Source organism: Ceratotherium simum, chromosome 13 (genome assembly GCF_057802395.1).
Source record: "Ceratotherium simum simum isolate JZ-2026a chromosome 13, ASM5780239v1, whole genome shotgun sequence".
NCBI classification, from domain to species: Eukaryota; Metazoa; Chordata; class Mammalia; order Perissodactyla; family Rhinocerotidae; genus Ceratotherium; species Ceratotherium simum.
In genome coordinates this window covers 37,687,966-37,715,015 of record NC_141912.1, presented here as the reverse complement: position 1 = coordinate 37,715,015, position 27,050 = coordinate 37,687,966, and the positions used below count along the sequence as shown (strand labels likewise).

The 27,050-nt window shown below is 50.1% G+C and overlaps 1 protein-coding gene across 1 annotated transcript; it reads left to right on the top strand.

Moving 5' to 3' along the window:
* The first annotated feature begins 2,786 nt into the window (after positions 1 to 2,786).
* On the top strand, positions 2,787 to 23,757 carry BNIP5 (BCL2 interacting protein 5). The gene is made up of 12 exons (XM_014782566.2): positions 2,787 to 3,020; positions 9,843 to 10,477; positions 11,469 to 11,588; positions 13,040 to 13,104; positions 13,332 to 13,572; positions 14,605 to 14,733; positions 15,837 to 15,898; positions 16,199 to 16,445; positions 17,303 to 17,434; positions 18,335 to 18,399; positions 19,766 to 20,023; positions 21,665 to 23,757. Exons 2-12 carry the CDS (start codon positions 9,847 to 9,849, stop codon positions 21,698 to 21,700), a joined length of 1,986 nt encoding a protein of 661 aa, XP_014638052.2. The 5' UTR covers positions 2,787 to 3,020; positions 9,843 to 9,846; the 3' UTR covers positions 21,701 to 23,757.
* Positions 23,758 to 27,050: the final 3,293 nt, after the last annotated feature.

Genomic DNA, 27,050 nt, shown 5'->3' with positions numbered 1-27,050 from the left:
TGAGACCGGGGCACTCTGTTCTACCCACCTCTCTTAATTTGATACCTCCATTCTCGCTCAAGACCAAGTTTATCTTCTGTGTCCCTGTCTGGTATACCGAGGCCACACAAGAGGGTGAACGGTTTTTCTAAACAAACATACAGATTCTTGGGAAAAAAATTCTCTCTCTATTTTGTGAATATACCACTGTTTATTTATTCACTTTACTGTTACTGGGCATTTGAGCAGATTCAAGTGTGGGAGTTTTTGGCTATTACAAATAGTGCTGATACAAGCACTCTTACAGGCACTGCTTGGGGGAGCATGGGCCTGCATTTCCATTGTGTGTATATCTAGGGGTGGAATTTCTGGATCATAGGGGGTGTCTCCTCAGCTTTAGTAGACACTGCCACTCAAGTTTCCAAAGTAGTTGTACCATTTCCTGCTCCCACCAGCAGCTATGAGAGTTCTGGTCGGCCCACACCCTCTCTGACACTTCGCGTTGTCAGTCTGAGAATTTACAACTCCAGCTACACACAGCAGTGTGGCCAAATCTCACAACACAGTATAGAGTGAAAAAAGCCAGACAAAAGAGAAAACACGCAGTCTGATTCCCACTCGTATACAGCGCCTAACGGGCCAAAACAACTTACACTGTTGGAAGTCAGGATGGAGGGATCCATGAGAAGCATGAGGAGTCTTCTGGGGTGCTCGTAATATTCTGTTTCTTAATCTGGGTGCTGGTTACGCAGCTGTAATCCTTTGTGACTATTCATCAAGCTATATGCTTAAGATTTGTGCAGTTTTCTATATGTTATAGAAATAAAAATTTCAAAAAATAGTTTCTCTCAATCTCCTTCTCCCTCTTCTGTCATCCTTCCTCACAGCACTTAGTTGGGAACTGTCCCCATCAGAGTCCTCTTCATGGCCGTGGGAACTGTACCGTTGCACAGGGCCCGCACTCAGAAGATCCCGATATTGGTTTCATGCTCTGCTGTCTCTGTCCTGACATCCTTAATACTTTTTGAACAAGGGGCCCTTCTTTTTCAGTTTGCACTGGGCCTCACTCATCACGTAGCCGGGCCTGGCCACAGGCAGCTGCCAGTGTCTGTCTGCAGATCCCCACCCAAGGCTTGGTCTTTGATGGGCACTGAGGACAGGGCTGGGTTGCCCTTCTGCCTGGTTAGAGAAGGTGCCAAATGCCCACAATGGCGCCAGGATGGTTCTCCCTTCTGTGAGAGCCTGGGACTGTATGTACCTGCAGATGGAATTACTGGGTCACAGGGTATGTTCGTGCACGGTGCCCCACATGGCTCTCTGCCTCTTCCATCTGTGTTTGTTTTTAATTTTTTTTATTGTGCTCAAATATACATAACATAAAATGTACCATTTTAACCATTTTTAAGTCTACAGCCCAGTGGCACTAAGTATATTCACGTTGTTGTACAGCCACCTCCACCATCCATCTCTAGAACTTTTTCATCTTCCCAAACTGATACTCTGTACCCACAAAACAATAACTCTCCATTCCCTTCCTCCTGCTTCTATGATTTCCTCTGTGTGTGTCTCTCTTCCCGACTGCACTGTGAGCTCCATGAGGGCTGAGCTGGGCTAGGCTAATTCACCTCCGAGTAAGAAGGAGCGTGTGTGATGTGCACAGGGCCTGAGGCGGTGGGTAAGAAAACACAATTTCATTAAATAAATGAAAAATGCGGGATATAATTTAACCCTTGTTTGAAGCCTGGCTTGGATCTTGGGCTAATCCATTCTCTAAATTCAGCGTCAAGACAGTGCCTGGCACATGGTTGTTTGCTGACACAATAAATGAAGCATTAATAACTCTGCTACCAACAATGCAATATTGGCCCTTTGCTGAGCACTTTCCAGGTACTGGACACTCTTAAGACACCGAAAGAACTTAGAAAAGTGCCTGGCGCTCAATAAATGTTCTCGTTTTCTTTATAAGCATTATCACATTTGACCCTACAATCAACTCTCTGACGTGACCACTCCTTTTTTGAGTGAGAAACATGCTCAGAGATGTTGTGTACCGTGTTGAAGGTCACACAGCTGGCAAATGGTTCCAGTCTGGGCGACTCCAAAGCTCAGTGCTTTTAATATTTACATTGGAAATGTTTTATAAATAAATATTAACACCCTGGAAATTGTCATTTGTAATGCCTCCTCATGTCAACTAACCAAAACAAGATTTTGGACATTTTTTGCTTTTGTGTAAATAAAACTAGTTTTTATTTTCTGATTATAAACATGTATGTATTCTCTCTAAAAAAAAAAAAAAAATTCAGGCACTATAGAAAGTGAAAATGTAACTTTTTAAAGACTTCTTACAATGTTCTGTCAAGATTCATGGTGACTCTACCCAGGGGTAGCAGGATTTGGAAAACATGGCCCTTATCAACTCCCCCTCCTGAATTTTGTCTCTAGGTCAAGAAATATATGTGTTGCATTCAATGACCTTTCTTTCTAGATCCCTCCCTCTTTGGAAAGAACTGAGGGAGGGTGTGGAGGTGATAAACCACACCCTCCTCCTTTTCCCCAACCTGCTTTCCCATAAAGGCTTATTTTTCATTCCATGGACTGGCCTTCCTCCAGCCAGATCTAAGGTTGTTTTCTGAGCGTGGGTTTCTTATTGGGTTCTGTGTGTAATGAGGAAGGTGTCAAGTGAAATTCTTTGTTTCCGGGGTAGCTGACATAAGCCTCCTATCGCTGGAGGAAGTGCCCTGGATTGGAGTGGATGGGGCTGTGGGCGGGCCCTGGATCAGCTGCCCGTGAGCTCAGCTCCTGGGAGATAATCGCTTACATATACTATCACCAAAGCATCTTCCGAGACATTCAGGAATTGGCAGCAGCAATAGCATCTTCTCTCTGAGATTCCTGGGCCTACCACCCCTCATCAGACACAACTTCCAGCTGACAGAGAGTGGTACCCAGCCACTGCGGGGGTACCTGACACAGAGCTCCCTGGTCCGGAGGTCCCCGCCGAGAGTGTCCTGGAACAGGAGCGACTTTCGTGGTCTGAGGTTAGTTGAACGATACTCTTTCCTTACGGGGCTGTAGCAGTGGGTAGGTATCTTGGGGTCCTGAAAAGAGGGTAGACCGTGGAGTCAGACCCTGGGTCTACTCCCAATTCTGCTTCTAACTGGGCCCTCCCTGGGCCTCAGTTTCTTCATCTCTAGAAAGACAGAGCAGGATTCAATGCTGTGATCCCAGTGGGCTGTCATGCAAAGAGCTCTGAACTAACTTGAAGTTACAAGCTCTGAACTCAAGTCGCAGCCCTGCTGCTTACTAACCCGCAACCCTGAGCAAAGAATTTTACTTCCTTGGGCCTCAGTTTCCTCATCTGTAGAATGGGGGCAGCGTTACATACCTCTCCTGCTCATTCCTCTATTGGATGTTGTAGAAGTCAAGTTATAGACTTTATGCAAAGGTACAAAGCAAAGGGAAACTCTGTATAAACAGGTTTTATTTTTACCTATGGCTGGTTTAAGTTTCTATTATTTTAAGGTTCTTGGAAGTTAGTCCAAGGACAGGAAGATCTTATGAAAAGAGTTCTAGAGTTCTGGTGGCTTGATGCTCTGGCAAAGATTTGAGGAGGGCTTGTAACGTTGCATTGCCTGTGGTCTTGGATGGAGAATAAGATGGGGTGTGGGCATCTTCAGAGCACAAACTCTGGTGCTAGATGGAGGGGAGCAGTGGTCATTTTGGAGCGCCCCAGCTTTGTGAATGACATCCCCACTGCCCCCATCCCACGTCTCCCCCACTGCTGTGTCACAGCCCCTGAAGTTCCACCACTAGGAAGTTCATTCTTTTGGGTTTTGAAAGATCCTCAAAAGATGCAAATCCTCGACCTTTTGGAAAATAGGCACGAGGTGATAAGTGTGTGTGGTGACAATAAGGAACAGGCAGATGGTCAAAGTCACCCCTTTACACCGAGCTGTGGGTCGGCCAAGGCAGAGCTGACACCTCCAATGGTGCCGTGCGGCTGCTGAAGCGCCTCTGAGATCTGAGGCTTCGTGCAAAGATCCCACTGGGTTCGGCCATGGTTGGGCCCTGGCTGGAGCCCTGCATCTGGGCCTGGGCCTCATGTTTTTAAGTGGACAAGGACCAGCTGGGGAATACTCGGGGAAGGGTGCCCAGGCGGGGGGATGGGTCTAGAAGCAATGTGATCTGAGGAACCACGGAGACCTGGGCCATTGGGGACAGAGGACTCGAGGGGTGACAGGACCTCTCCTCAGGGGTCTGAAGACCTGCCGCTGGTGAAGTCAGCTCAGTCTGAGGGGGACTTTCCTTAAAATCTGGGCTGGCCAGCAGTGGAACGTTCTCCCTCGAAGGGTGGTGAGTTCCCACTTCGGGAAGTGTCCCCACAGGGCTTGCAGGTCTGCCTGTCAGGGGTGTGGTATAAAGGGGTCCTGTACTACGGGAGGTGGCCTAGATCCTTCTCAGGTCCCTCCAACTCTAGGGACCTGTTAGGGACCCCACAAAGGAGAGGGAATACCTCGACTTGTTACCAACTAACACCTGGGAGGCGGGCATGGGAGCAGGATGGGTCCAGTGCTGATGGGGGAGGTGACCACCTTGTCCCCCAATCGAGTCCTGCCAGTGGAGGTTGGGGGTCCCCCCAGCTACCCCCTCGTTACACTGCGTGTGGGGAAGTATGAGCCGTGTCACCTCAGGAGCCCAGGTTGAAGGCTTTGAGCTCCAACAGGCACAGCTCTCACCCCGGGGGAGTGTCCGCGGGGCCACCTGTTCTGACGAGAAGTAAATGTGAGCCCCGGGTGCAGCCCTTGACCCTCCAGCCCACTGCTGGGCTTCTAGCCAAGGGGTCAGTGCGCCCCGTGCTCTGTATTTACAGTCTTTGCCTCTGGGGCACAGGTGGCAATACCTGGGCACACGTGGACGTGTGACTCCACATGTCCAGGTCCCAGCAGGCATGTGTGTGGACGTGGTTATTGCCGTCGGTGTGAAATAGCAGATTTGCTCACCTCTAAGTCCCTGTGTGTGTGTGTGTGTCTGTATTTACGGGAGGCCACTTGCTGTAGGAGAGAGAAGAAAGAATTTAGAATCCAGAGAGGTAGATTCAAGCCCCGACTCTCTCCACTTCTCAGCTGAGGGACCTTGGGCAAGTCTCTTGACGGTCAGAGGCTCAGTGCCCCACCGCCAGCCTGTCTGACTCACAGGGCCGTGGCCAAGGCGAAGGGAGAAAATGTAGATGAAAGGCCATCCTGACCGCCATGTGGCAGCTCACTGGTGAGCTGGTCGTGTTTGCACATATCTGTGTATAGTTTATTCACTCCACAAACACTGAAAGCCTCCCAGGCAGTGTGGACATGGCAGGGGACCACGCAGGCTCGGGTCCTCTCTCTGGAACTTGGAGTTAGACAGGGAAGGCAGACGGCAAATAGATACTCAAATAATTATTCCCTTACGCCTGGGGCAGGGCGTTATTGGTGCACGTAGGTTTATAGTGTACAGGAGTGTCTTTCGGTGACATATGAGTGTCAGCCCGTTTGGGCTGCTATGACAAACTACCACAGACTGGGCTCTGCTCTCACGTCCTGATCACCTCTCAAAGGCCCACCTCCTAATACCATCACCTTGGGGGCTCGGTTTCAACACATGAATTTTGGGGGGACACAGACATTCCGTCTATAGCAATGAGTGTCTGTCTGTGGCTGTTGACTGTGGGTCCACACGTGTGTGCCACACACACTCCTCCTTGGCGCAGCCAGCTGTTGGTTAAATATTGATTGTGTGAGCTACGGGCGTGGAGAAGGGAGTGGCAAGATCTCCCTATGAAACGGCGCCAGAGCAGTTATAGAGTAACGCGTCTGGGAATAAATGAGAGAATAGTATAGATGAGGTCGGTGTATACTTTAGAAAATCCACCAAAAACGGCAGCACACTTGTGAAAAATTGGCAAACTTCCTGCTCCACAGTAACTCAAGGTCAGCTCTGGGTGCCTCCTCTGGGGCTTTGCTGTTGTTTTTAAACACGTTGCTGGTGTACGTCACATCTTACCAGAAGTCTTGTGATCTGCAGATCACCTGGGTATTTCTGAGCCGACTTGGACTTTGCTCTGAAATCCACTTTCTGCCAAGGCAATAAACAAGTTTACAAGAGCAGAGGGTTTCCACGCAGTGGAGGTCTCCTGCAGTCTCAGGGTGACTGGTCTGGAAGCGTGTCCCGGACTCCCCGATAGTCAGGCGGAACATGCCCAGGCAAAGCAGGGGCACAAAACAAGAAAAAAGAGAAAGAAAGTCTTGCTTTGATGAATTCTGGATAGGCAAAATTTTGCAGTCAGCAAGTCTGGAAAGATTTAATTTCAGCACACAGAATTTAGCGTTTGTGTGGGGAGATAATATTAAAACACAATCTTCTCAGAGCTTGGAGACTAAAAGTCTGAGAACACATCCGCTACAGAGAGGATCTTCCAGTATATCACCCCGGGGGTGGGTGGGTTTGCCCTCCTTGGCCAGCCACACTCTCTCAACCCCCCCGGGCCTGGTGTTGCAAGACAGAATCTTTGGAACATTACAGAGGAGGAGCAGTCGGAGAGTAGGAGAAGAGCCAGGCTGAGCTGGGTCACAGCTGCCCAGAGAGGAGAGAGTTTCAAGAAGGAAGCGGGCATGGTATCAAAGGCCACAGGACCTTGAGGGAGGATGAGGAACGGGAAGAGGTCACTGGATTTGAAATTAGGAGGCCTTGGGAGATTACTGGGGAAACCTCCTGGATGGCTAAGGCCACACATCACTCATCCTGCCTCTCCCTGTTGCTGGGCCGCAGCAGCTGCTGCATGTGGCTCTTTAGTCTTCCTCACCTCCCTCTGGGCTCAGGGCACTGTAGTTCCAGGGAGGGGGTCACCAAATCAAGGCAGTTTTCTTGAAAAAACATCAAAAAGGAAAATATTGCCCAGTAGAATTGTATTGATGCTCTGATTAGAAGCAGCAATGTGTCCCTTGAACGTGGTAGGAGGCCACTGCGACCATGAGCAATGGCGAAAACCGTTTCCATAGCAATGACAGGTTTCTAAACGATTATTGCACCTCTTTTCCCATTAGCTGGGAAGGATGCTCCAGCCCTCTATGCAACGGGCCCCCTAGAGCCAATTTAGCATGTGAAGAAAAGGGGCTGAGCTGAAAGAGGGTGTCCTGTGTGTTTGGCTGGTTTGGTGGTTTTGTTATTGAACAGCTTCTCTTCCAACCCCATCCAATTTGCCCTGGCCACAGGAACATACGGAAAAAGCGGAGAACTCTGACACCATTCAGTAAAGATTTCTCGTTCAGCTTACTTGGATCTTAAAATCAAATAGACCTTCCACCTAAATTTGTCTTCTCTTAAGACCATATGCTACTGGAGAGAGAGCAGATATGAGGGGAATAGGGCATTCTGTCATCACCACTTCCTCACAACCCCACTCCTGTCCATTTGAAGACCAGAGCATTCTCTTTGAGGGCACACCCTTTATCTTGTTTATTATTATATCCCTGGCACTGAGCATAATTCCTGGTACATAGTGGGTGCTTATTAGTGTTTGTAGAAAGAAATAAGTGAGAAGAAAGAAAAATATTTTCTTCTATGATTTCTTCTCTTTATCCCACCCCACACCGTATTTCAGAAGCACAACAGCAAGGCAGCCTCTGAAGCTTTCAAGAACATTAGTCAATTTCCACATAAGATATAGACGTGTATTGCTAGAAGTTTGCATATAACCCAGATGTTCCTTTCAAGGAACATTAAATAGCAAATAAAGCCTTCGGAATTGCCTGCCTCTTCCCTGGCCTGTTTTGTGATTTCCTCGAAGATTGTCCACGTGTGGATGCCCAGCTGTGCCGGTGGTAATCGATGGTCTCTGTCCTTCCTCCCCAGACCAGGGCTCAAAGGAGGGAAGGCATCCTGAATGTCACTGTCACCTTCAAACCTCTCTGTGATTCCTCGTGCCTTTTCTTCTCTCTCTTTGTGCATCTTCCTCACGTTCACAATGATCCCCCACATCTGAAATCGCAATTACAGATTCTTATTTTTGCCTCTAAGCTGGACATAGTAATAGACTACATTTGAAAGTAAATGAATGAGTTGGTAAATGCAGGAGATGTGATGTAAATACATAATACATACATAAATACATAATACACTCAATAACACTTAGTAAATGCCTGAGAAGGCTATAATTACAAATTAGAATAGGCAATCCATGAATCTAAACTCCACAGGAATCTCTGGGAGCTCAGGTTTGGGATTCAAAACCATATTTGGTTTTTCCTTTAACTTCCACCAAAGGGCAAAGGGTTTCTGAACACTTTAGAAAAATTGGAAAGCCCTAGGAGTTTCAGATCACAGACACACAAATGAACTGCACACACCCCGGCCTGCTTCAAATGCCGCCCAGGAGGAGGTGGTTCTTTCGTCTTTTCCGTGGGCAGCTGCTTCATTCTAAATGGAGACTGGAAGGGACCCTTCGGCTGTAATGTGCGACTGATCCAAATACATTTATTATATGTTAACTGCACTACAGAGACACCTTCTGTATTGGACAGTTGACTGTGTGTGTAATACATTTATTTATCTGTTTAATAAGGAGTTACTGAGTGCCAGCAATGTGCCATGTATTTTTCTGGATACAAGACCTAGCAAAATAGAGAAAGGGGAGGGAGTGAGACTCAGACAATAAACAATTAAACTTCAGGTGGTAAGGGAGGACAGGGTGCTAATGGGGGTGCACAGTGGGGCCTCTATGGGAAGGTGACATTTGAGCAGAGCCCTGAAGCAAGTGAGGCAACAAACCATAAGGCTGTTTAGGGGAAGAATGTTCTAGAAGGAGGGAACAGCCAGTGTCAAGGCCCTGAGGCAGAGTCGGCCTGAGGGACAGTGAGCAGGGCTGTGTGAGCAGAGTAGAGAGAGTGAGTGAGAGGTGACTGGGGAGGTAATAGGGCCAGGTCGTGTGGGGTCTTGCCAGACACTGGAAGGACTTTGACTCTGAATGAAAAGGAAGCCATGGAGGCAGGAGCGCCACATGCTCTAACTCATGTTGTAAAGCCCCCGGGGCTGCCGAGGGGAGAAGTTTCTGGAAGGAGGACACGGGTAGAGCAGGGAGACCAGTTAGGAGCGACCTCAACAGTCCAGGTGAGCAGAGCTGGGGCCCAGACCCCGGTGGAGGAGGTGGGAGATGTGGCTGAGGTCTGGATCAGCTGCTGGATCAGATGCGGGGAGAGAGAGAAAGAGAGGAGTGGGGGATGACTTCACGTTTTTGGCCTGAGCAATTGGAAGAAGAGAGTTGCTGTTTTTGGAGCTGTCTTGTGAAATATTCTTAGCAGCCTGTGAGACAGAGAGGCAGGTCTCAGGCATGTTTCAGATGGGCATGTGGGCCAGAAAAGGGGCACGAGCCGCCTGAAGCCTGAGGGGCAGGACTTGGCCTCTGGTTCTGGCCGCGTTCGCTTCCTGTTGCTGCTGTAACAAATACCTCAAACTCAGTGGCTTTGGAACAACACGAATTCATTATCTTACAGTTCTGGAGGTCAGAAGTCCAAAATCAGTCTCAAAGGACTAAAATCAAGGTGTTGGCAGGGCTGTGCTCCTTCTGGAGGCTTGGGGGAGCTACGGACTGGCTGTGAGATCTGGGGTACCACCTCCTGTGGTAGTGTAGTCCAGTTTCCTCCTCTGGAAAATGGGGACAAGGATGCCCCACCCTCCCGGGTTGCTGAGGAATTGAAACGAGACAACAGGGTGGAGAGTGGATTTTACTGCCGGTTGTGGGTAGGGTGGCTGGGTGCGCCGGCCAGCGTTGGCAGCCCCCCTCGGGGGCTCTGCTCGGCCTCTCCTAAGGGAGCTGTTTGTTTTGCTTGTAGTGCAATGGATCGCCCACGGGGCCTGAGGAGGCCTCAGTCAGGGAGGAGAGCCAGGTCTCTGGACAGGTCACAGAACCCCAGGAAGGACTCTGAGTCGTGGGACTGCCAGTGCCTTTCGCTGTCCAGCACCCCCTCCAGGAGGGCACTTCGCCGGGCGGTCAGCGACGGGCCCGGACGTCCGGAGAGCCCAGCTCAGGCTGCGGAGACTCAGGGCACCACGGCCACAGCCCTCGGCCCGGAGGAGACCAAAGAGTTTCTCCCCACTGAGCAGAGGCCACTGCAGGACGCCAAGAAAGACAAGGCCCAGAGAGGGGCCCAGCAGGGGTGGCTGAAGACCCTGCTGAACTTCTTCCTGAGGACAGGCCCCGAGGAACCCAAAGAAAAGGCCAGCAGGAGGGCAAAGGGGAAGGAGGGCCTCTCACAGCCTGCAGAAGCCCCTGAGGCACCGGGGGAGCCAGCTTCCAGGAAGAAAGCCCACGACAAGAAGGCCAGCCGCAAGAAACATGGCCACAAGCAACGTGGTGAGGAAACCAAGAGGGCCCAAGACGGGGAGGTGGCAGGCCAAGAGGCAGGGCTGCCCGGGACGGCTGCTGCCTCGCGCTCCGAGGAGGCTGACCTGGGCCCAGCTCGCAGGGGTGAGCAGACCATGCCCGTTTCTATGGTAACCCCACTGCCCCACCCCAAGGGCTAGGGTGCTCTAAGCCAGCTCCTCAAACCTCTCAACTGCGGGGACTGGGAAGCTGGGGCAGCTATCAGGGACAACACCACTGGGAAATTTCTCTGACGCGGAATGGCACTGTGGCTGAGAGCTTGAGGTCAAACCCCAGTTCCGTCATGCACTAGCTGTGTGACCTGGGGCTGGTGACTCCCTTCTCTGAGCCTCAGTTTGTTTTCATCCATCACATGGAGATAATAACGGTTGCTGTCTCATGGGGTGGCCCGGCCCAGAGCAGGCACATGGAAAGTGCTCCATAAATGATAGCTGTTATTGTTAAGTACTCCAGCTCCGGGATGATGGACCAGGGAGAAATGAGAAGGCAGGGAGGGAGGAGAGGAGGGAAGCCCTACCTATCCCCCAACTAGTCCATATGTGAGGACTAGGGGTGGATGTAGGGAAGTAGAAAGAGCCAGCTGCTGGGGTGTTGGTTCTAGACTTTGGTTCTAGACTTGCCTCCATTAGGAATAAACCTGCTGTGTGACCTAGAGCAAGTTGCTTCCCCTCTCTGGAACCTTTGATTCCTTATTTGTAAAATGAGGGAGCTGACCCCAAGGTGCCTTCCTGTTCTGACTCTAGGATCCTGGAGTTGGGTGCCCTACAGACACCTAGAGAAGGATGGAGATTTGCCCCGTAGTGCTCAAAACTCACTGTGTTTTTAATGGGAGAAGAGACCTCAGGAAGATCCAGGATATTTTGTGGGTTGGGGGAAGGATGTCTGGGTTGAGGCAGCCTCTTCGAATTGAAATCTCAGTGGGTCTCTGATGTTCTGGTGGAGGCTAGAGCTGGCTGCTGCAGCGTCTGTCCTGCTGTGACTTCTGTGCCGTTTTATCGTGTTGATTAACAAGGTCAGGAGAACAGCACTGACACACACCCACACCAACACACATTTGCCTTCCTCTTTATTCCAGGCGGGGGCGATTCTGCTCTCCACCAGGCCTTGCCCATCGAAGGTGAGGGTGCTGGAGTCTCAGAGGTGTTTGCCCACGTCACAAGTCACCAGCGGGAAGAGGAGCTCACAGAGCTTGACCGTGAGTCGGAATCCACTTAGTGTCCTCTGCCTGCAGCTGGGGTGGCCGTCACCAATGAGATGGATTGCTCTGGACGACTGCTTAGCCCTGGCACGGTCGCTCTCAAAATGCAGATGCCTTGTGTGTTAATGCGAATGGGACTTTTTAAAAGTCTTTTTAAATTTATAGAAAGAATATAGAATAGAGGAATATAGAATTTATATTTATATTTTTAAATATATAGGAGAGTGCAAAGAATAGTTCAAGGCATACTCATATACTCACAATTATTCACAGTTGGCCATATTTGCTTTGTGTGTGTGTGTGTGTGTGTGTGTGTGTATAATTTTGTTCCTGAACCATTTTCAAGTAAAAGGATGCTTCATCCCTAAATAAGCATGCATCTCCAAGAAATAAAGACAGTCATACACAACCACAACACTGTTATTGCTCCTAATAAAATTGGTAATGCTCTATTAATCTAATTCCCTATAAAGAATGGGCATATTATAAAAGATATGCAATGGAGGAGCTATGTGTTTGTCAAAGAATAGCTAAAAGGCATTTAGTTGGTTATTTTGCAGGGTGTTTATTTTATACGCTAATTGTTTTCTCACCTGAGAGGGAATCAGCTGGTAGACTGAGTCAAGGAACAAAAGCCAAACAGGATTTAAAAATGAGAGAGAAGTGAAGGAGGGGAGTGAGGGGCAAAAAAACCTGCAGACTGCCTGGAAACAGGGAAGCTTGCTTGCCCCTAAACTGCTCAGCTGGCAACTGGCAGAGGCCACTCTGGGCACATTGTCTTTGGATGGGTTGACTGGGGTGTCAAAGAAAACCATTTCTGTTGTTGGTGGCTTCCCTGTAAAGACTCGGCTGTGTGGTGGAGGCGTCATCGTGGCAGGCTGTCTGCGTCACGCCTGTTGGAGTCCGTCTGTCCTCCACTTTAGTTAGGCCAGGTCTCCACCATTTCCCCCACGGGAATTTTGCAGGTTAGAAGATGAGCATCACCGTTACAAAGTATTTCCAAGCACAGTCCCTCATTTGACGGCCTGACAGCTTCTGAGGGGAGCAGGACAGGGATTTCACAAGGGAAGAGAAGAGGCTCAGAGAGGCTAAGAACTTACCCAAGATCACACAACTTGCCGAGCCCAAAGCAAATATTTACAGATCTACAAAGTTCAGAGGAAATAGTGGGGCCCAAGTTGAATGCTTGAAGGGCTGACCTGAAATTTCCTATAAAAATTTCCTGCTTTGGGCTCGTACCCTTCCCTGTGGATCTTCCAACTCTCTCTCAAAAGGAGCAGCCCCAGGATGTCGTGCTTTTCCCCCCTCCTGTGGCCTAAGGAGCTATTTTAAGAGGCCCCTCGTTCAATACAGAAGGGCCAAGTTGGTCTCAGAAGTCCAAGACGGCGATTAGAAAGAGTTCTTTGTGCATCTAGAAGGATTAACCGGGTGCATTTACTTTCTTTCAGAGGATGCTACCATCCAGATGATAGTGGAATTTCTCAAAAAAGTGGGAGACCAGTGGGAAGAAGAGGTGAGGCGCGAACTGCCTGCAAAGATGCCCAGGGGCTTGCTGCCTCCCCCTCCTTGCTCGAGCCCACCTGTCCTTCCTGGCCCCAGTGCTCCCCCTGCTCTGGGCTCTGTCGCCTCCCTCGCCTGGGCCGCCCTGAAGCCCTTAGTTGCTCTTCATTTGCTTCTTGGGGAGCTGGCTCCTCTCCTCAAGGTCAGGGGCCTGACTCAGTTTCCCTCATCTCTCCACAGCAACTTCAAGCCCCTCCGCTAAAGGTAGCTCCACAAAATCCAGCGCCGGCCTTCAGGAGGAAATCTCAAGAGAAAAAGTCTGGCCTCAAGAGAAGCTTTTCTGTTAAGAAACATGTCTCGGAGGAACCCAAGAGAGCAGGGGCTGTAGATGTTTCCAGCCCGGAGTCCCGGCTGCCCAGGAGGCCCAGCTTTCTGCACCTGTGTGTTGGGGGCCAGCGGCCCTCCAGCTCCAGCAGCCTTGGTGAGCAGGCTCGTAGTTACCATAGCAACACTGTAGCTGCCTCCTGCTCTGGAACCTTCCCTGAGGCTGGAATTGGCCATTTTAAGAGCTGACTTATTGCTCGGCCCTGAGCGGTGTGGGGAGGGCTGTGGGGAGGAGGAAAAGGATGCCAGCAGGTCACCTCCACACACACTTCACTAAGGTCTAGGCAACCTCTTTAAGCCCCCGATGGAAATCGTGTTCAGGAATCGCCCTACATCCTCATCTCTCTGCAGCCTCAGCTCCCACACTCCGGCCGGGGGTAGCATGTGCAGGAAGGAGCTGGAGCCTAGGAGGCAGGAGACCTGGGTTGTGCGCTGTACTTTCTATGCCATTCCCCATCTCTGTGCCTCACTCTCCTCGCCTGTAAAATAAGACACTTCCCTACTGCATGTCTATATCTCAATCAGTCCCCACAGCCATTTTATGAAGTACGGATTATTATCCCATTTTACAGATGAGGGAACTGAGGCTTAGGGAGGTAAAACTGTGTTCACGGTCACATGGCCCATCAATGACGGAACCAGAGCTAGAAGGAGAGGGGGTCATCCTGGGTGTCAGTGAGGAGCAGCCTGGCAGGCCATCCTGGCCAGGGGAATTCACATTTTAAAATGGAGGAGGCAAAAGGAGTGGTGGCCTTTCAGGCCGCAAGGGGAGATATTTTCACGCAGGAGGATTCTGGACGTGATGCGTTAATTCATGCCATGGCATTGGGCATCTGCTCTCCCACTGGCGGATCAAGACAACATGGTGATGGGATGAGGTTGGCAGGGGAGGGAGGAGGGGGAGCAGAGCTTAGGGAAGCCAGGTAAGTGGAAGTGCATAGAGATAACAGAGCTTGGTCTGGGCCAGGGAGCCAGAGCCACTGCCCTGCCCAGGAGCTCACCTCCACCCCAGCAGGGCCTCTGCATGCTCTAGCCACGGAGTGCACTTCGGAGCCTCTGCTAACTTCTGTGCAGTTGTTGACACCCTCAGACTCATAAAACACACCTGCCATCTCATCTTGCTTCTCAGGCTTGGAAGAACCTGAAGTCCAGGAGGCCTTGTCTACAGATGTCGCTGGTCCAAGCCCCTTCGAGCTTTCCACGCCAGGCAGCTGGGCACCTGAAGAGGACTTGCAGCTGGACAGAGCCTCGGAATCCCGTCAGTACCCCCTCCTTTCCTCAGAGGCCCCTTGGGACACGTCCGGCCTGACCCCTCTGCTTGCAGAAGGGAAACTGAACCAGAGATTGGCAGTGACCCGTCCTGACCTCCCGCTGAGTGCAGCAGGCTGGGGAGGCAGCGTGTGGTCCCGAGCGCAAGCCCCGGGCCAGACTGTGTCACTCATCTCGTTTGAGTCCCAGCTGTAAAACCGCGATGGTGATGGCGCCCTCCCTGGGGAGGCCGACCTAAGGCGGTGCAAGGGAAGTGTTGGGAGGGCTCAGAGAGGGTGTGATCTTTAGGGCGTGGATTTGAATTTGGGCTCTGACATCTTCCAGCTGTGTGAACTTGGACAAGTCACTTCATCTCTGGTCTCAGTTTCCTCATCTGTAAAATGGGGATAATAATAGTACTTATTTCCTAGAGTTGTTGGAGGCTCTAGATGAATTAACACCAATAAAGCAAATAAATGTTAGCTGCCATTGATTATTATTATATTGTTTTTGCTGCATAGCCTAGAGTGAGAACAGAGCCTCAGGAGAAGGGGGCAGGGGCCATAGGAGAGAAGCCCAACAAATGGTAGCTGCTGTCACTATTACTGTTATTTCATCATTGGCAGAGCCAAGCCTAGAATCATATAATCACTGCCAGTTCAGTGTCTGAAGATACTTTTAAAGGTCTGCTTCCTCTACCTCCATTCTGCCTTGTTTGCTTTTCACGAAAAATGTGCCTTGAAGGGGAATTAGAACGGCCCTTGCTCTACCTAGAGGAGGAAGGTGCGGGGTGAGGGGACTTCTGGGCACGAGGCCTTTCCAGGTGGCCTTGAGGCACTTTCTCCTGGAGGCAGGGCCTGTCTGTTCTCTTCACACCTGATGGAGCCATCTAGGCCCTCGTTGGTGAAAGGATAAGTGAATATGTTCCCATGGAACCAGGCCTCCTCTGAGGGGTCCTTGGGGGTCCCTTGTACTGGGACAACCACAAGTGCAAGCTCATTAGTACTTGTGAGAACCACTCAGGGAGCCACCTGGGCCTTAGGAAACCAAGCCTGACCAGAGAAAAGCTTTTCTCAGCACTAAAGTGTAAGCAACCACTTTGATCTTTTTTAGGAGAATTCACCCAGAAGATCATTGCCCTACTCCATCACGCAGAGGAGCAGGAGCGAGAGAAGGTGAGGAGGATATTCCCTGTGTAGCCCCTGACTCCCACTGTGGACACCCCCACCCCTACCTGGCATAGTAACTCCCCTGCCTCTGCCCCAATTCCACATCTTCCAGAAGCCTCCCCTGACCCCTGTGGGGCCACACTTGTTTCCCCAGCTCTGAGCATCCACTGCTCCTCTCTCTGGGCTGCACCCTCAGCCCCAGGGGGTCTCCGTTTGTTTCAGAGGATGCTGGTCTCTTTCCCCAGCTCACTTGCAATCTCCTCAAAGTCGGGGGCCCTAACTCAGCTTGTCTTATCTCCCCCACAGCAACTTCAAGTCCAGGAGCCAGAGGTGGCTGTAGAAAACCTGGCCCCAGCCTGCAGAAAGAAATCCCAAGAGAAAAAGTCCAACTTGCGAAGATCACACAGAGCCTTTTCTAAGAAACGTGGCTTCAAGGAGGCCAAGAAAGGGGGTGCTGCCCGTGCTGCCAGCCCGGAGTCCCGGCCACTCAGGAGGCCCAGCTTGCCGCCCCTGTGTGTTGGGGGCCAACGGCCCCCCATCTCCAGCAGCCTTGGTGAGCAGGCGCAGTGTTGCCATGGTGACAGAGGCTGCCTCTGGCCCCGAGGATTCCTCTAGGACAGGGGTTGGCCAGTTGTGCGGTGTCCCATTCAGTCTTGACTTTCACTCTCTGCTCTGAGCAGAGAGGGGAGGTGTGGGGGGGCTGTGGAGAGGAGAGAGGGGCTCGTTGCCCGCAGGACCAACCACTCACGACGCACGCCCTCACCCCCATACATACACACGTGAACACTTATAGACAAAGGCAGTACTAGAGCAGTGCATCTGTTCCTCAGACAAGTGCATCAGAATCACCTGGAAAGCTAATAGAAAAACAGAGACCAAGGTTTGATGAAGGAGGGTATGGCCCGGGCCTCTGCTTTTTTACTACTCGGGAGTGTGAGGACCCCTGGGTGTATGACGACTCCCCTGACATTCACAGAGGGCCTACTACCCACCACTTTCACACACGGTATCTCACTTGACCTGCTCACACTGGTGAGGTCAGTCTTATCACTCCCATTTGACAGATGGAGAAAGTGAGGTTCAGACAGGCTGTGTGACTCAGTAAAGCCTCGCAGAGTTGAAGGGACGTGGGCTCACTTGGTGGACCTGGTTTTCCTTGAAGACTGTGAGGAGGCAGAGGGTGTTGCTGGAAGAAGGAAGAATGAGATTTCTAGAGGGGCAAGGAGCACTGTGAATTCCACTGAGGTGGGCCCAGGGGGCCTGGGGGTTTATCCAGGAGCCTGGGAAACCGGTACCCCTCTGGTGCCAGTGCCTTTGAACAGCTTCTAGTCAGAACCTGGATTCCGCGATGTGCTTGTGGATTGGAGACAGGTGCAAGACATGCCCACACCAACTCCCGTTTGCCCTCAGATTTGGAGGCTCTTGAGTTCCAGGAGTCCTCGCCTGCAGAAGGGGGTCCCGTTGGATCCTCAGAAGCACCCTCCCAGGCCAGAAGCCACAAGCCAGAAGGGGTACCTCAGCCGGATGGAGCCTGTGAATCCAGTGAGTACCACCCTGCTCTCACCTGTGAGGACGGCTGCCCAGGGGCTTTGCTTTGGCATAGATTTCACAGGCTGAATCCAAGTAGGGAACTGGGAGGGCGGCTGACAAATTCTCCAGAAGGTTCTAGATGGGCAGGGAGGAGACAGCGCTGGCCTTTCGGCTGGGGCTTGGAGCAGATGCAGGTTGAGAGCCTTCTGCAGGTAGAGAACACCTGTCTATTCTGTATTCTGAACACCCCTCTGCATTGGTTTGCTTGAATGTTTCATATAAAGTCCTTAGGTTGCTCTGGGTCTCATAACTGGTGGTGTACTGGCAAATAGGCTGGTGGTGGGGGGTTGGCGGGGGAGCTCTGATTTGTAGCATTTGCAGATTTCTGTGGTATATAAATATTGCCACCATGGCCGACTTCAAGCTGCCAACAGTTTATAACAATGGGTTCACAAATTTCCTGAATATTTGCAATTACCTCTTGGTATGAACGGCTACCTGCATACTGCTGTTTATAGCCCCGGTCTCTGGGTGCGTTCCGGCAGCATGAGTAGCCTTGGCGTTTCTCCTCCCCGCATTCTGATTAGCTGCTCCTGGTCCCATCTCCCATTCCTGACCACACTACTCTGTAGCTGGATAAGGGGCATTGGAAGGTCTCAGTTTCCCCATCTGTCAAATGGAGCTGAGGTGAGGCTTAGCAGGTGAGGCTCAGCAGGCCAAAGTCCCTTTATTTCTAGAAAGCAAACCCAAAGGAAGCTCTCATGCTCCAGCCCTAGATCAGGGGAGGATTTTTCTTGGCCCTTCATAACCATCTGTGTGCTGTGTTTCAGAGACACAATACTGTCTGTAATGGATGGATGTGTTAGTGCAGGACTTGTCAACAGGCCCTCAATCCTTCTTTATTTTCCTTAGAGGAGCTGATCATCCAGAAGCTGGTGGCTCTTCTCCAAGAAGCGGATGGCCAGTTGGGGGAGCAGGTGAGGACTGCTTAGTTCCCCCAAGGCCAACCTTGGGGGCCTCATCAACCCACAATTGAGACCCGAGTTCAATCCTCATCTTTGCATCTGGACAACCTTGGGCGTGTCCTTTAACTTCTCTTTGCAAAATGCGGGATAAATACCTACTTGACAAAGTTTAGTGTGTATATAGAAAATGCCAGACATGTATATAAAGCTCACGTGGACCCTCCTTGCCAGCCAGGACCTCTCCCAGTCCGAATCCTCCTTGAAGTTCAGCCCACTTCCCACCTCCCTGAAAACCTCCTTGCCTGGGTCTGGCCCACCGGTCCCGCTCATCTCATCTTCTGCTGTCTTCCTTTTCTCTGTCTGGCACACACTTCAGCATTTCTATGGTCTCCAATTCTTTCAAGCTTTTAGATTTTCCTCTCCTGCTAGACAGCCCATAACAAAACGTCTGCTGCCCTTGAAAACCTTGGAGAGACAGACACAGACCACATGTGAAGAGGTGTCGGGTGTGAACACAGGTCATAGATGAGTAATCGGTGTCGGGAACTCTGTTGGTGCCTCCCATACCACCACACTGCTCTCTGGCCCAACTCCCAACACCAACACCAGCATCCTTTTGCCTGAGGACTGGCCCCCAGATCCACTTTGCCATCCCCATAGTAGGCCAGCATTAACACTCCACCTCCCCAGGAGCAGCCCTCCACCGATGGCTGATGGGAGCTGGTATGCACATACCCCAGCTCCCTCGCCCTTGAGGGGATAACTCTGAGGAGTGTGGCTCCAGCTGCCAGCCTGTGTGGACTGCCTTCCCATCCTTGTCCCAGGTCTCCATTCCCCCATCAGTGTTTCCTGGGATCACTTACCACATAAATGAGCTGCATGCAAGTGCCTGTCTCTGGGTCTGCCTCTGGGGAAAACCCAACCTAAAACATTTGGGTATTAAGAGGAGGAGGCTTAGGTTGGGATCCAAAATTCATCGAGCATCTACTCTGCATGAAGCATTTTACATAAACTGCCTCACTTAATCCCCCTCCCCCAATGACGACTGGGGAGGGGAGGGATATTATTACCCCCATTCTACGCATGACCAACAGAGGCTCAGAGAGGTCACACAGCTCATAAATGCAATTTAAGCATCAGCTCTCTGAGTCCAACCACCTGCACTTTTTTTTTTTTTCAGTTTGTCCTGCTGCTTGGAGCTGGACTTTGCAGAACAGATTCTGAGATCCTGGGGGTGGTGGAGGAATTTAACAAGGGGAGCTCCTCCCTGGGACAGTGAGGCACCCAGCCTGGCTGTGTGGGGTTGGAGGAGGGTCAGCTGGGGAGAGGGGGCTGCCTGCCAGCAGCACTGATGCCCTGCCTTCATTTCTGCTTCCAGATCAGGCGACACCCCGACTTTAAGAGGTGTTTTTACAAGCTCTCAGACTCCTCCCTTAGAAAGCTGGTGGCCACCCTGAGCAGCCGGGAGGCCCACTCCACGGAGCCCCACAGGAACCTCGTCGAGAGATCCTACCAGTTTGCCTTTGGCTTGGCCGACAAATTTGCTGGCAACAATAGCCACGCCGTCCTCAGCCTCGTGGGCCTACACTACAGCCGACACAGTTACCCCCAGTTCCCACACGGGGAGGCCCCTCAGGTGAGAGGGGGCAGTCTGGCACAGGCGACAACAGGCTTGTGGTCACGACAGGACCTATTCGCTGTCCTCTCCCCTCCCCTGCTTAGTGCAGGACTTTTGGGGTCTAGCTCAAATGCCACCTCCTTGCTGAGGCCTTCTGAGACAATTCTACACCACGGTGACCTTTTTCTTTCCCAAAACCCTCATTGGCTTTACTGGATAGTGAGCACCTTCTTCATTTGGCTCTGGTCTCTAACTGTACATGCGTTTTTACCCTGTTGATACCAGTATGGAATATTGGACTGTCTACTGTCCTAGCTTGCCCTCTTATTATTTCATGGGTTCTGCTGCTTGGCTTCCCAATTCTAGGCTGTCATAAAATTTAAATAACAAAGCAGAATAAGGTTCCATATCAAATAAGGGATGGTTGAGGTAGACGAGAAGGATCCACGGGCTGTTGGTTGGAAGGCTTCCAGGAGACATCCTTCAGCGAGCTTGCCTTGGTTGATTCCTTAAGGACAGCCTCCCCCTACCATCCCTCTCACTCTTCTGATTGGTCCCATGCTTTTCCTAATAATCCCCCTCCCCTGAGGCTCTGAGTTGTTTCCTTTAGAGATAATATTTATCACTGATTTTTTTAAAAATTTGAGTTTTCATGTTTTCTGGTGGACTCTGATAAATAGTTTTCCCCACCCTTTTCAAATCCACTTAAGATAACCTGCTTACAAACATTTGACCCAGATCTATAGGGCAGATGCTATTGAATGAAAGCATGACTTTAAAGAATGAAATGTTCTGTTTGTTGGTGTTGGACAAACTGGATCAGAACTTCTACATCCAAATGGTCCCCTGGGAAACAAGACCTTTACTTCAGTGATGTCACCGTCACTCAAACACTGTCTTCTTATCCTGGAATTAGTTTTAGAAGCCATGTGATGAGTTTCTCAAGAAAGCTGGTCTTATTTCATCATACTTATACCTTGTCATTTGAATGTACTTCACTGCACTACATTCGCTTGTTTTCCTGGTGAGACCTCATCGTGACCTTAGACCTCTCTTTTCTCAGCCTCACTGTCTTCTCCCGGAGAATGGGGATATTACGGATAATTTGCCCTCTAGGATGGTTAGGTAATAGCTTATGGAGTGATCTGAGTCCTTTATGAACGATATTATAGAAACGTCAGTTCTGACATCCTCAGTAGCCCTAACTATATCTTCCAGTTTTACTAACCATTCATTCATTCATTTATTCACTTCCCTCATTCATTCAACCAATAGATGTTGAGGGCCTCCTATGTGCCTAGCTGTGCAAGGTGCTGTGAGGGCCTGTGGAATGTTCTGCTAGTGGAAAAGACAGAATGTTTCCTTATGACAAAATGAAATATCAATTAAATGCCAAATTAGTGGTAACTGAGGTCAATGAAGCAAGTTGCTTCTGGGAGGCTTCCAGGAGGTGGCAAGCATTGATTTTGAAGATGCAGAGGCCGTAGATGGGGGGAAAAGGACCAGAAGAACACTGCAGGTGGGAGGTACTATGTGAGCAAAGACCCAGAGGTGGGAGCTAGTGTGGTGTGTTGATGGGTTAATGAGCAGTCTGTTATCAGAGTGGGACCCACGAATAATTGGGCTATGGCTAAAACCTATGTTCTTTTTTCATCCCAGAACATCACAAGTCCTGAGATTCAAAGTCCAGATTGAAAGCTGTGCCTTGCACTCAAGTTCCTTTGAACTAGCCAACAATCAGTGGCTTTATCCTGGAGACCCTGAAGATGCTTCATGATGTCCTAATCCAGAGCTTCACAGACGTGACAGAAGACAAGAGCGGACAGCCATTCTGCGCCCATGCACTGCTGTGGGCTTGTTAAGCCAATGCACAGAGCATCCTTCCATGAAGCTGGAGGCAGAGGCCTTGTTGGGAGAAATAAGCACTGGACTGGGAGTCAGGGCTCCACTTGCTGATCTGCCCCAAACCTGCTGCTAGAACCTGTGCATGTCCCCTCTCCTCTCTGGAGCTTGGATTCTGGACTGGATTAGTGACCAATCGGATCCCTTCCGGCTCTATCATGCTGAAATCTCTCTGAAGAGAGGTAGTCAGTGCTTTTACTCTGTGACTAAATAGGCCCGCCCCGCTGAGCTGGAGGCAATCTTTAAGTCCTCATTGAATGAATAAATTAGGGAGAGAACTCCTAAGATTTGGGCAATTCTACCAGGCATTCCCTGGGAGGCCTTGGTCTCAACAGGAATTGCACAACCAGTGATTCTGTCTCTAAATTGAGGGTTAGGGAGGAAATGGGGGAGCTACCTCAATAGGCACTAGCCAGGAGTCAAGGTCCTTGCAATCTGGGGGTACCCCAGTGCTGACTTATGTGCCCTCAGGTGAGTCCTCCTGGTTTTTACATTCATTTAAAAGAGTTACTAAATCCTTTATCTTATTTATTTTTTTTTATCATCGTGTATTTTCTTGATCCACAGGGGCTAAAACTATGCCCACGATCATGTAGAAGGCCTGCTGACATTTTTTCAGATGTTAGTTTTAAATGAGTCTTAGTTTTAAAAATAAATTTTTGCTTAATCTCTCACCAGCATGCACATGCATTTAAACAGACGCGCATCTGTGTGCAACACAGAATTTATTCAGTTGACCAACAGTGTTTAATGCCCATATGGATCTGTAGATGCCTTTCAAGAACTCTGCAGGCCTCAGGTGGGGAAGAGCTATGGATTAGGGATCTCTGATCTCTCAGAATCCTTCCAATGTTGTGTCCTATAATTCTATGACCAAAGAAATGAAGGTGGTACCTTGTACCTCTTTTGCCTCATGGGGTTTTGCCAAGAGTCAGTGAGAAAATGAGCGTGAAGAGTTTAAAAATTACATAGTGCCATGTCCGTGTATGTTGTTATTTTTATTATAGCTACAATCTGAGAGCTTTTCAGGAAATGGCGGAGGGCTTCAAGCTGGATCACCATGGATGGTTGCACGGACGTGCACTGCTCAAGAGCATCATGCCCCAGGAAGTGCTATTCTCTTCCTAGACGTTGTGGATTTATAGATTTATGATGACAATTTTCCAACTGATGGCAGTAAAGTGTCTTGAGAAAGGGGCTCCTTTTTGTTTTAGCACAAAGCTGAGGTGTGGGCTGCTAGAGGCTCTGCCTTCTACACAGCTGAGCAGTTTCAACCACTTGGCTCAGGTGGACAGTTTGCCATGTGTTCATTATCTACACGCATGCCTGACAGGGCTGTGAACATAACCCTTGGATATTTCCTGGAAGACACGGCCATAGGGGAGAGGGTGTTAAAAGCCGGATGGCAAACTCCATCTTGTTACCATCGGTGGACACTGTACAGCTCTGTTGAACCTGAGGCGAGCACCAGAGGATGGGACAGGGGAGAGGGAGAAGCCAAGGGCGGGGAGGCCTGGGGCACTCAGATGGGACTGGCCTCAAACCTGAGGCAACGTTTTAGGAAGTTCAACTCAGAACATTCTGAAAGCCATTTAGTGTTATTGCTGCTTCTAAGCAGTGAGGGAGAGGTGAGCTATTTGTGGATTTATTTTAGGCAGTGTTCAGGAACACAGTGCCAAAATGTGAAGGATCAGAATCAGTTTTGAAATGAGGGTCAGGAACCTTCTGTTTGTGTTTTCTTATTTGGAACGATGTTCTTTAAGCTGTATAAGTATTTGATGAGTTCCCGATGCTGGCATCTGAGTCTTGTGTTTGTATTGTGTTATTTGAGCAAATAAAGAAACTGACTTGCACAAACGTCTGATCTGGATTATTAACAACGGAGGCGAGAAGGGGGCCCACCTGGCACATCCCAGCCAGTCTGGTGCCTGCAAGGCTGTGGGGTCAGCCTCCTTGTCCCTGCCTGGGGGTCCTCTCTGGATGATCTCCAGGTGTCCCATCCTCGGGGTGCCAACTTGATGAGGCAGTAAAAAATTTCCCTGGGCCAGGCATCAAGGGACCTGGGCTGTAGTCCAGCTGCCCACAGGCTGATGACCTTGGAGACAAGATACTTGCCCTCTAGACCTGACATTCTACAACTCTGTGACTTTTAAGGTGACAGTTAATTGCATATCCATGAAAATCTGGGCCAGTCTTGATGCTACATCATCTGTCTTATTAGTCTAAACTCTGGTGCCCAAACTCTTATCACTCTAAACCAGAATAAAAATGGACAGAATACAGTGTATGGTTTTGGTCCAGAAAGTGTGGTCTCCATTGAAAGGCATCTGAAGCCTCCTTTCCCCTCTCTCAGACAACACGCAAGTCCTTCCAGCAACATCCTGGGGAAGGTGACCCTCTTATGCGCACAGCTTGTCTTCTTTTCAAACCATCCTTCCACTCCCCAACCCTGGAAGGCTCTCGGTAATGCTCTGAGGAGGGCAGGAGAGGGCAGCATCATTATCCTCATCTCTCAGACAAGGAAACTGAGGCTCAGAGTGGGGAAGTGACTTGTTCAAGGTCACACAGCCAGCTACAGACAGAACCAGGCCACGACCCGAGGACAACCAGGCCGGCTCCGAGAACCTCTGTTTTCATGTTCTAATGATCTAATCCATTATCTAATCCATTAGTTCATTTATTCAACCAATATTTATTGAGCACTTACTATATGCTACATCTGATGCTGGCTCTATGGGATACACACACGCAAAGACACAGTCCCTGCCCTGGGGATGCTCATGGACCTCACTGGTCACGGGAATTTTGTGCCAATAGGAATATAGGGTGGTGGGACACCGTGTGAGGGTAGGTCTCCCTCAACTCACACTATGAAGGCTCAAGAGCACTGAGGTGCGTGGGAGACCTTGCTGCTTTGAAAGGATTTTATAAGGTGGGCAAGTGACATCAGGACATAATTAACCTAATTTCTTACCCTGAGAAATCAGGAGGCTAAGCGGGTGAGTCAGAGAGAATGGGGTCAGCCAAGAACAGCTCAGGGGGGGTTAGCTGGGTTACAGGGAGGACTATATTTTTGGATGACCAGAGAGTGATCCAACCTTGGCCTTGGCCCCAGTGAGACCTCCCAATTTCAAAGCACAGTGACTGGCACATCAAAAAATAGTCCATTATTGTTGGTTTTAAAAAAAGGCATAAAAAAGACAAAGGAACTAATTAAGTTTGCAAAATTTAGCAAATAAAAATATGGGTGGCCCAGTTAAATTTGAATTTCAGATCTACAACAAATAATTTCAATCCTGGGGACATACTTGTACTAAATAATTATTCATTGTTTGTCTGAAATTCAAATTGAACAATGTGTCCTGTCTTTTATTTAGCAGGCCTGGAAGTAATGCAAGAACAATTCTCTTAATTACCCCAAAATGGGGAAAAGGGAAATTAAGCAAAATGAAGGAAAATATTCAAGGGGATTTATTGATACTTATAGCATAACTTGTAACAGAAGAGCATCTGGCTGTAAATACAGGCTTTGAGTTAAAACAACAACTATTATGATGTTCATTTTCCCTTGCACATCAGGGAACAAGCACTCCCGAGTTGTGCGAGACTGAAGCCCTCCCTCCCTGGCTCTCGTGTCGCAGGGCTCTGGGCACACAGCCTGCTGCAAACAGCAATGTCACTCCTGGGGGAAAGGCCGGGAGACTGCAGCCGGGTGGCCACTCCAAGGACCCATCTCTTCTCACCGCATAACTCCTAGGGCGCTTCCTCGACTGGTCTGGGCCACAGAATCCGAATAGGCAGAGGGCATAAGAACTCCTGAGATTTGATCCTTCTCAGGCCTCTCAAAGGTCCCTTTAAGTTCTTCCAGGCAGAACCTTCTAGAGGGGCTTGTGTGGACTCATGTTCCCTGACATGGTCCTGTTAGATGTAGGCTCCATCTGGCCTCCTTGCCACAGCCTCCATCCCCTACCCTCCCACGGCTTCGATTTGCCTGCATCCTCCTCAGGCTCCCTGGCCAGGTCAGGGCTGTCTTCCCCAGTCCTCTGGGTTTCGTATTCCAGGATTTGTTAAGCAAATGCATCTGAGGCCTTTGGGCAGCCCAAGCTGCCTTCCTGGGTCTGGCTGGGGCTGGAGATTATCCACATTCTGGGTACCAGTGGGGCTAATTTTTTTCTGGACAGGCTGGAAAAATTGAGGCTGAAAGTGTCTTTCTCACAGAACATGTTCACTGAGGTATGAACAGCAGACAGAGTCTGCCCTCATTTGGGCTGGGGCATGGGAGGGGAAGGGACAGCTGGTCTCCCGTTTCCTCGACAACCACGCCAGGACTCGGGGAAGTCCAGGGCGGCCCACTCAACGCGGCCACACCACATAATCCCTCAGAGCTTTTAAAGGCCTCATGCCAGATCAACTCCATTAATTCCAGTGAGCAGCTGAGGCAGAGTCCGGTGGTTCCAAGTCGAGCCTGGTACACTGTGAGAATTCAAAACAAAACAAAAGAAGAAGAACTTGGTCTCTTGACACCACAGGAAAGAGGAAATGTGTCTATGGCTCAGTCCTGCCTGACCCTCAAGAGTCTGCCCTGTGGATGGGGTCTTGGGGGCTAGGATTGATCTGGCCCACCACAAAGAGACAAACTCAGGCCAGGGTTGGGAGGAAGGCCCCGAGCCCAGGCAGCAGGAAGAGGCTGTGCCGTGTGCTCTTTAGTGCCGTCCAGTTCGTGTTGACCTCCATCCGTCCGTCTGTCCAGAGCAGGGCAGTGGAAGGGCTGGGAGGACACAGGAAAGCTGAGGGGATGTTTAGACAAGGAGGGGCTCGCCCAGGTAGTGGGTGTCCCCCTGGTCCCTGAAAGGCCTAGGGTGAGGGGAGGGCATCTGAGAGCACAGGGGAGAAAGATTCGCCTCGGGGTTGTCTGGTTCTCTCCCGGTCCAGCTCAGCTTCTCTCTCTCGGCTCATAGCTTCCTAGAAAAAGGACACAGATTCATCATTTCTAAGGCCCTCATCTAGGGCTTCCCTCCCCTTCTTTCCACCGAGAACATCCCTCACAGCTTCATAGGCCTTGGGCAGCCCGAACAAGTAGACCGGCCCCATTATAGCCAATCTGATGCATGGAAATTGGAAATCTCAATTTATACCAAAAGCC

Coding starts and splice junctions, on each gene's coding strand:
- BNIP5 (XM_014782566.2), top strand. CDS start 9,847: ATGGATCGCCCACGGGGCCTGAGGAGGCCTCAGTCAGGGAGGAGAGCC. Junction 11,589..13,039: donor GGAGCTCACAGAGCTTGACC/GTGAGTCGGAAT, acceptor ACTTTCTTTCAG/AGGATGCTACCATCCAGATG. Junction 20,024..21,664: donor CACACGGGGAGGCCCCTCAG/GTGAGAGGGGGC, acceptor TTTTCATCCCAG/AACATCACAAGTCCTGAGAT.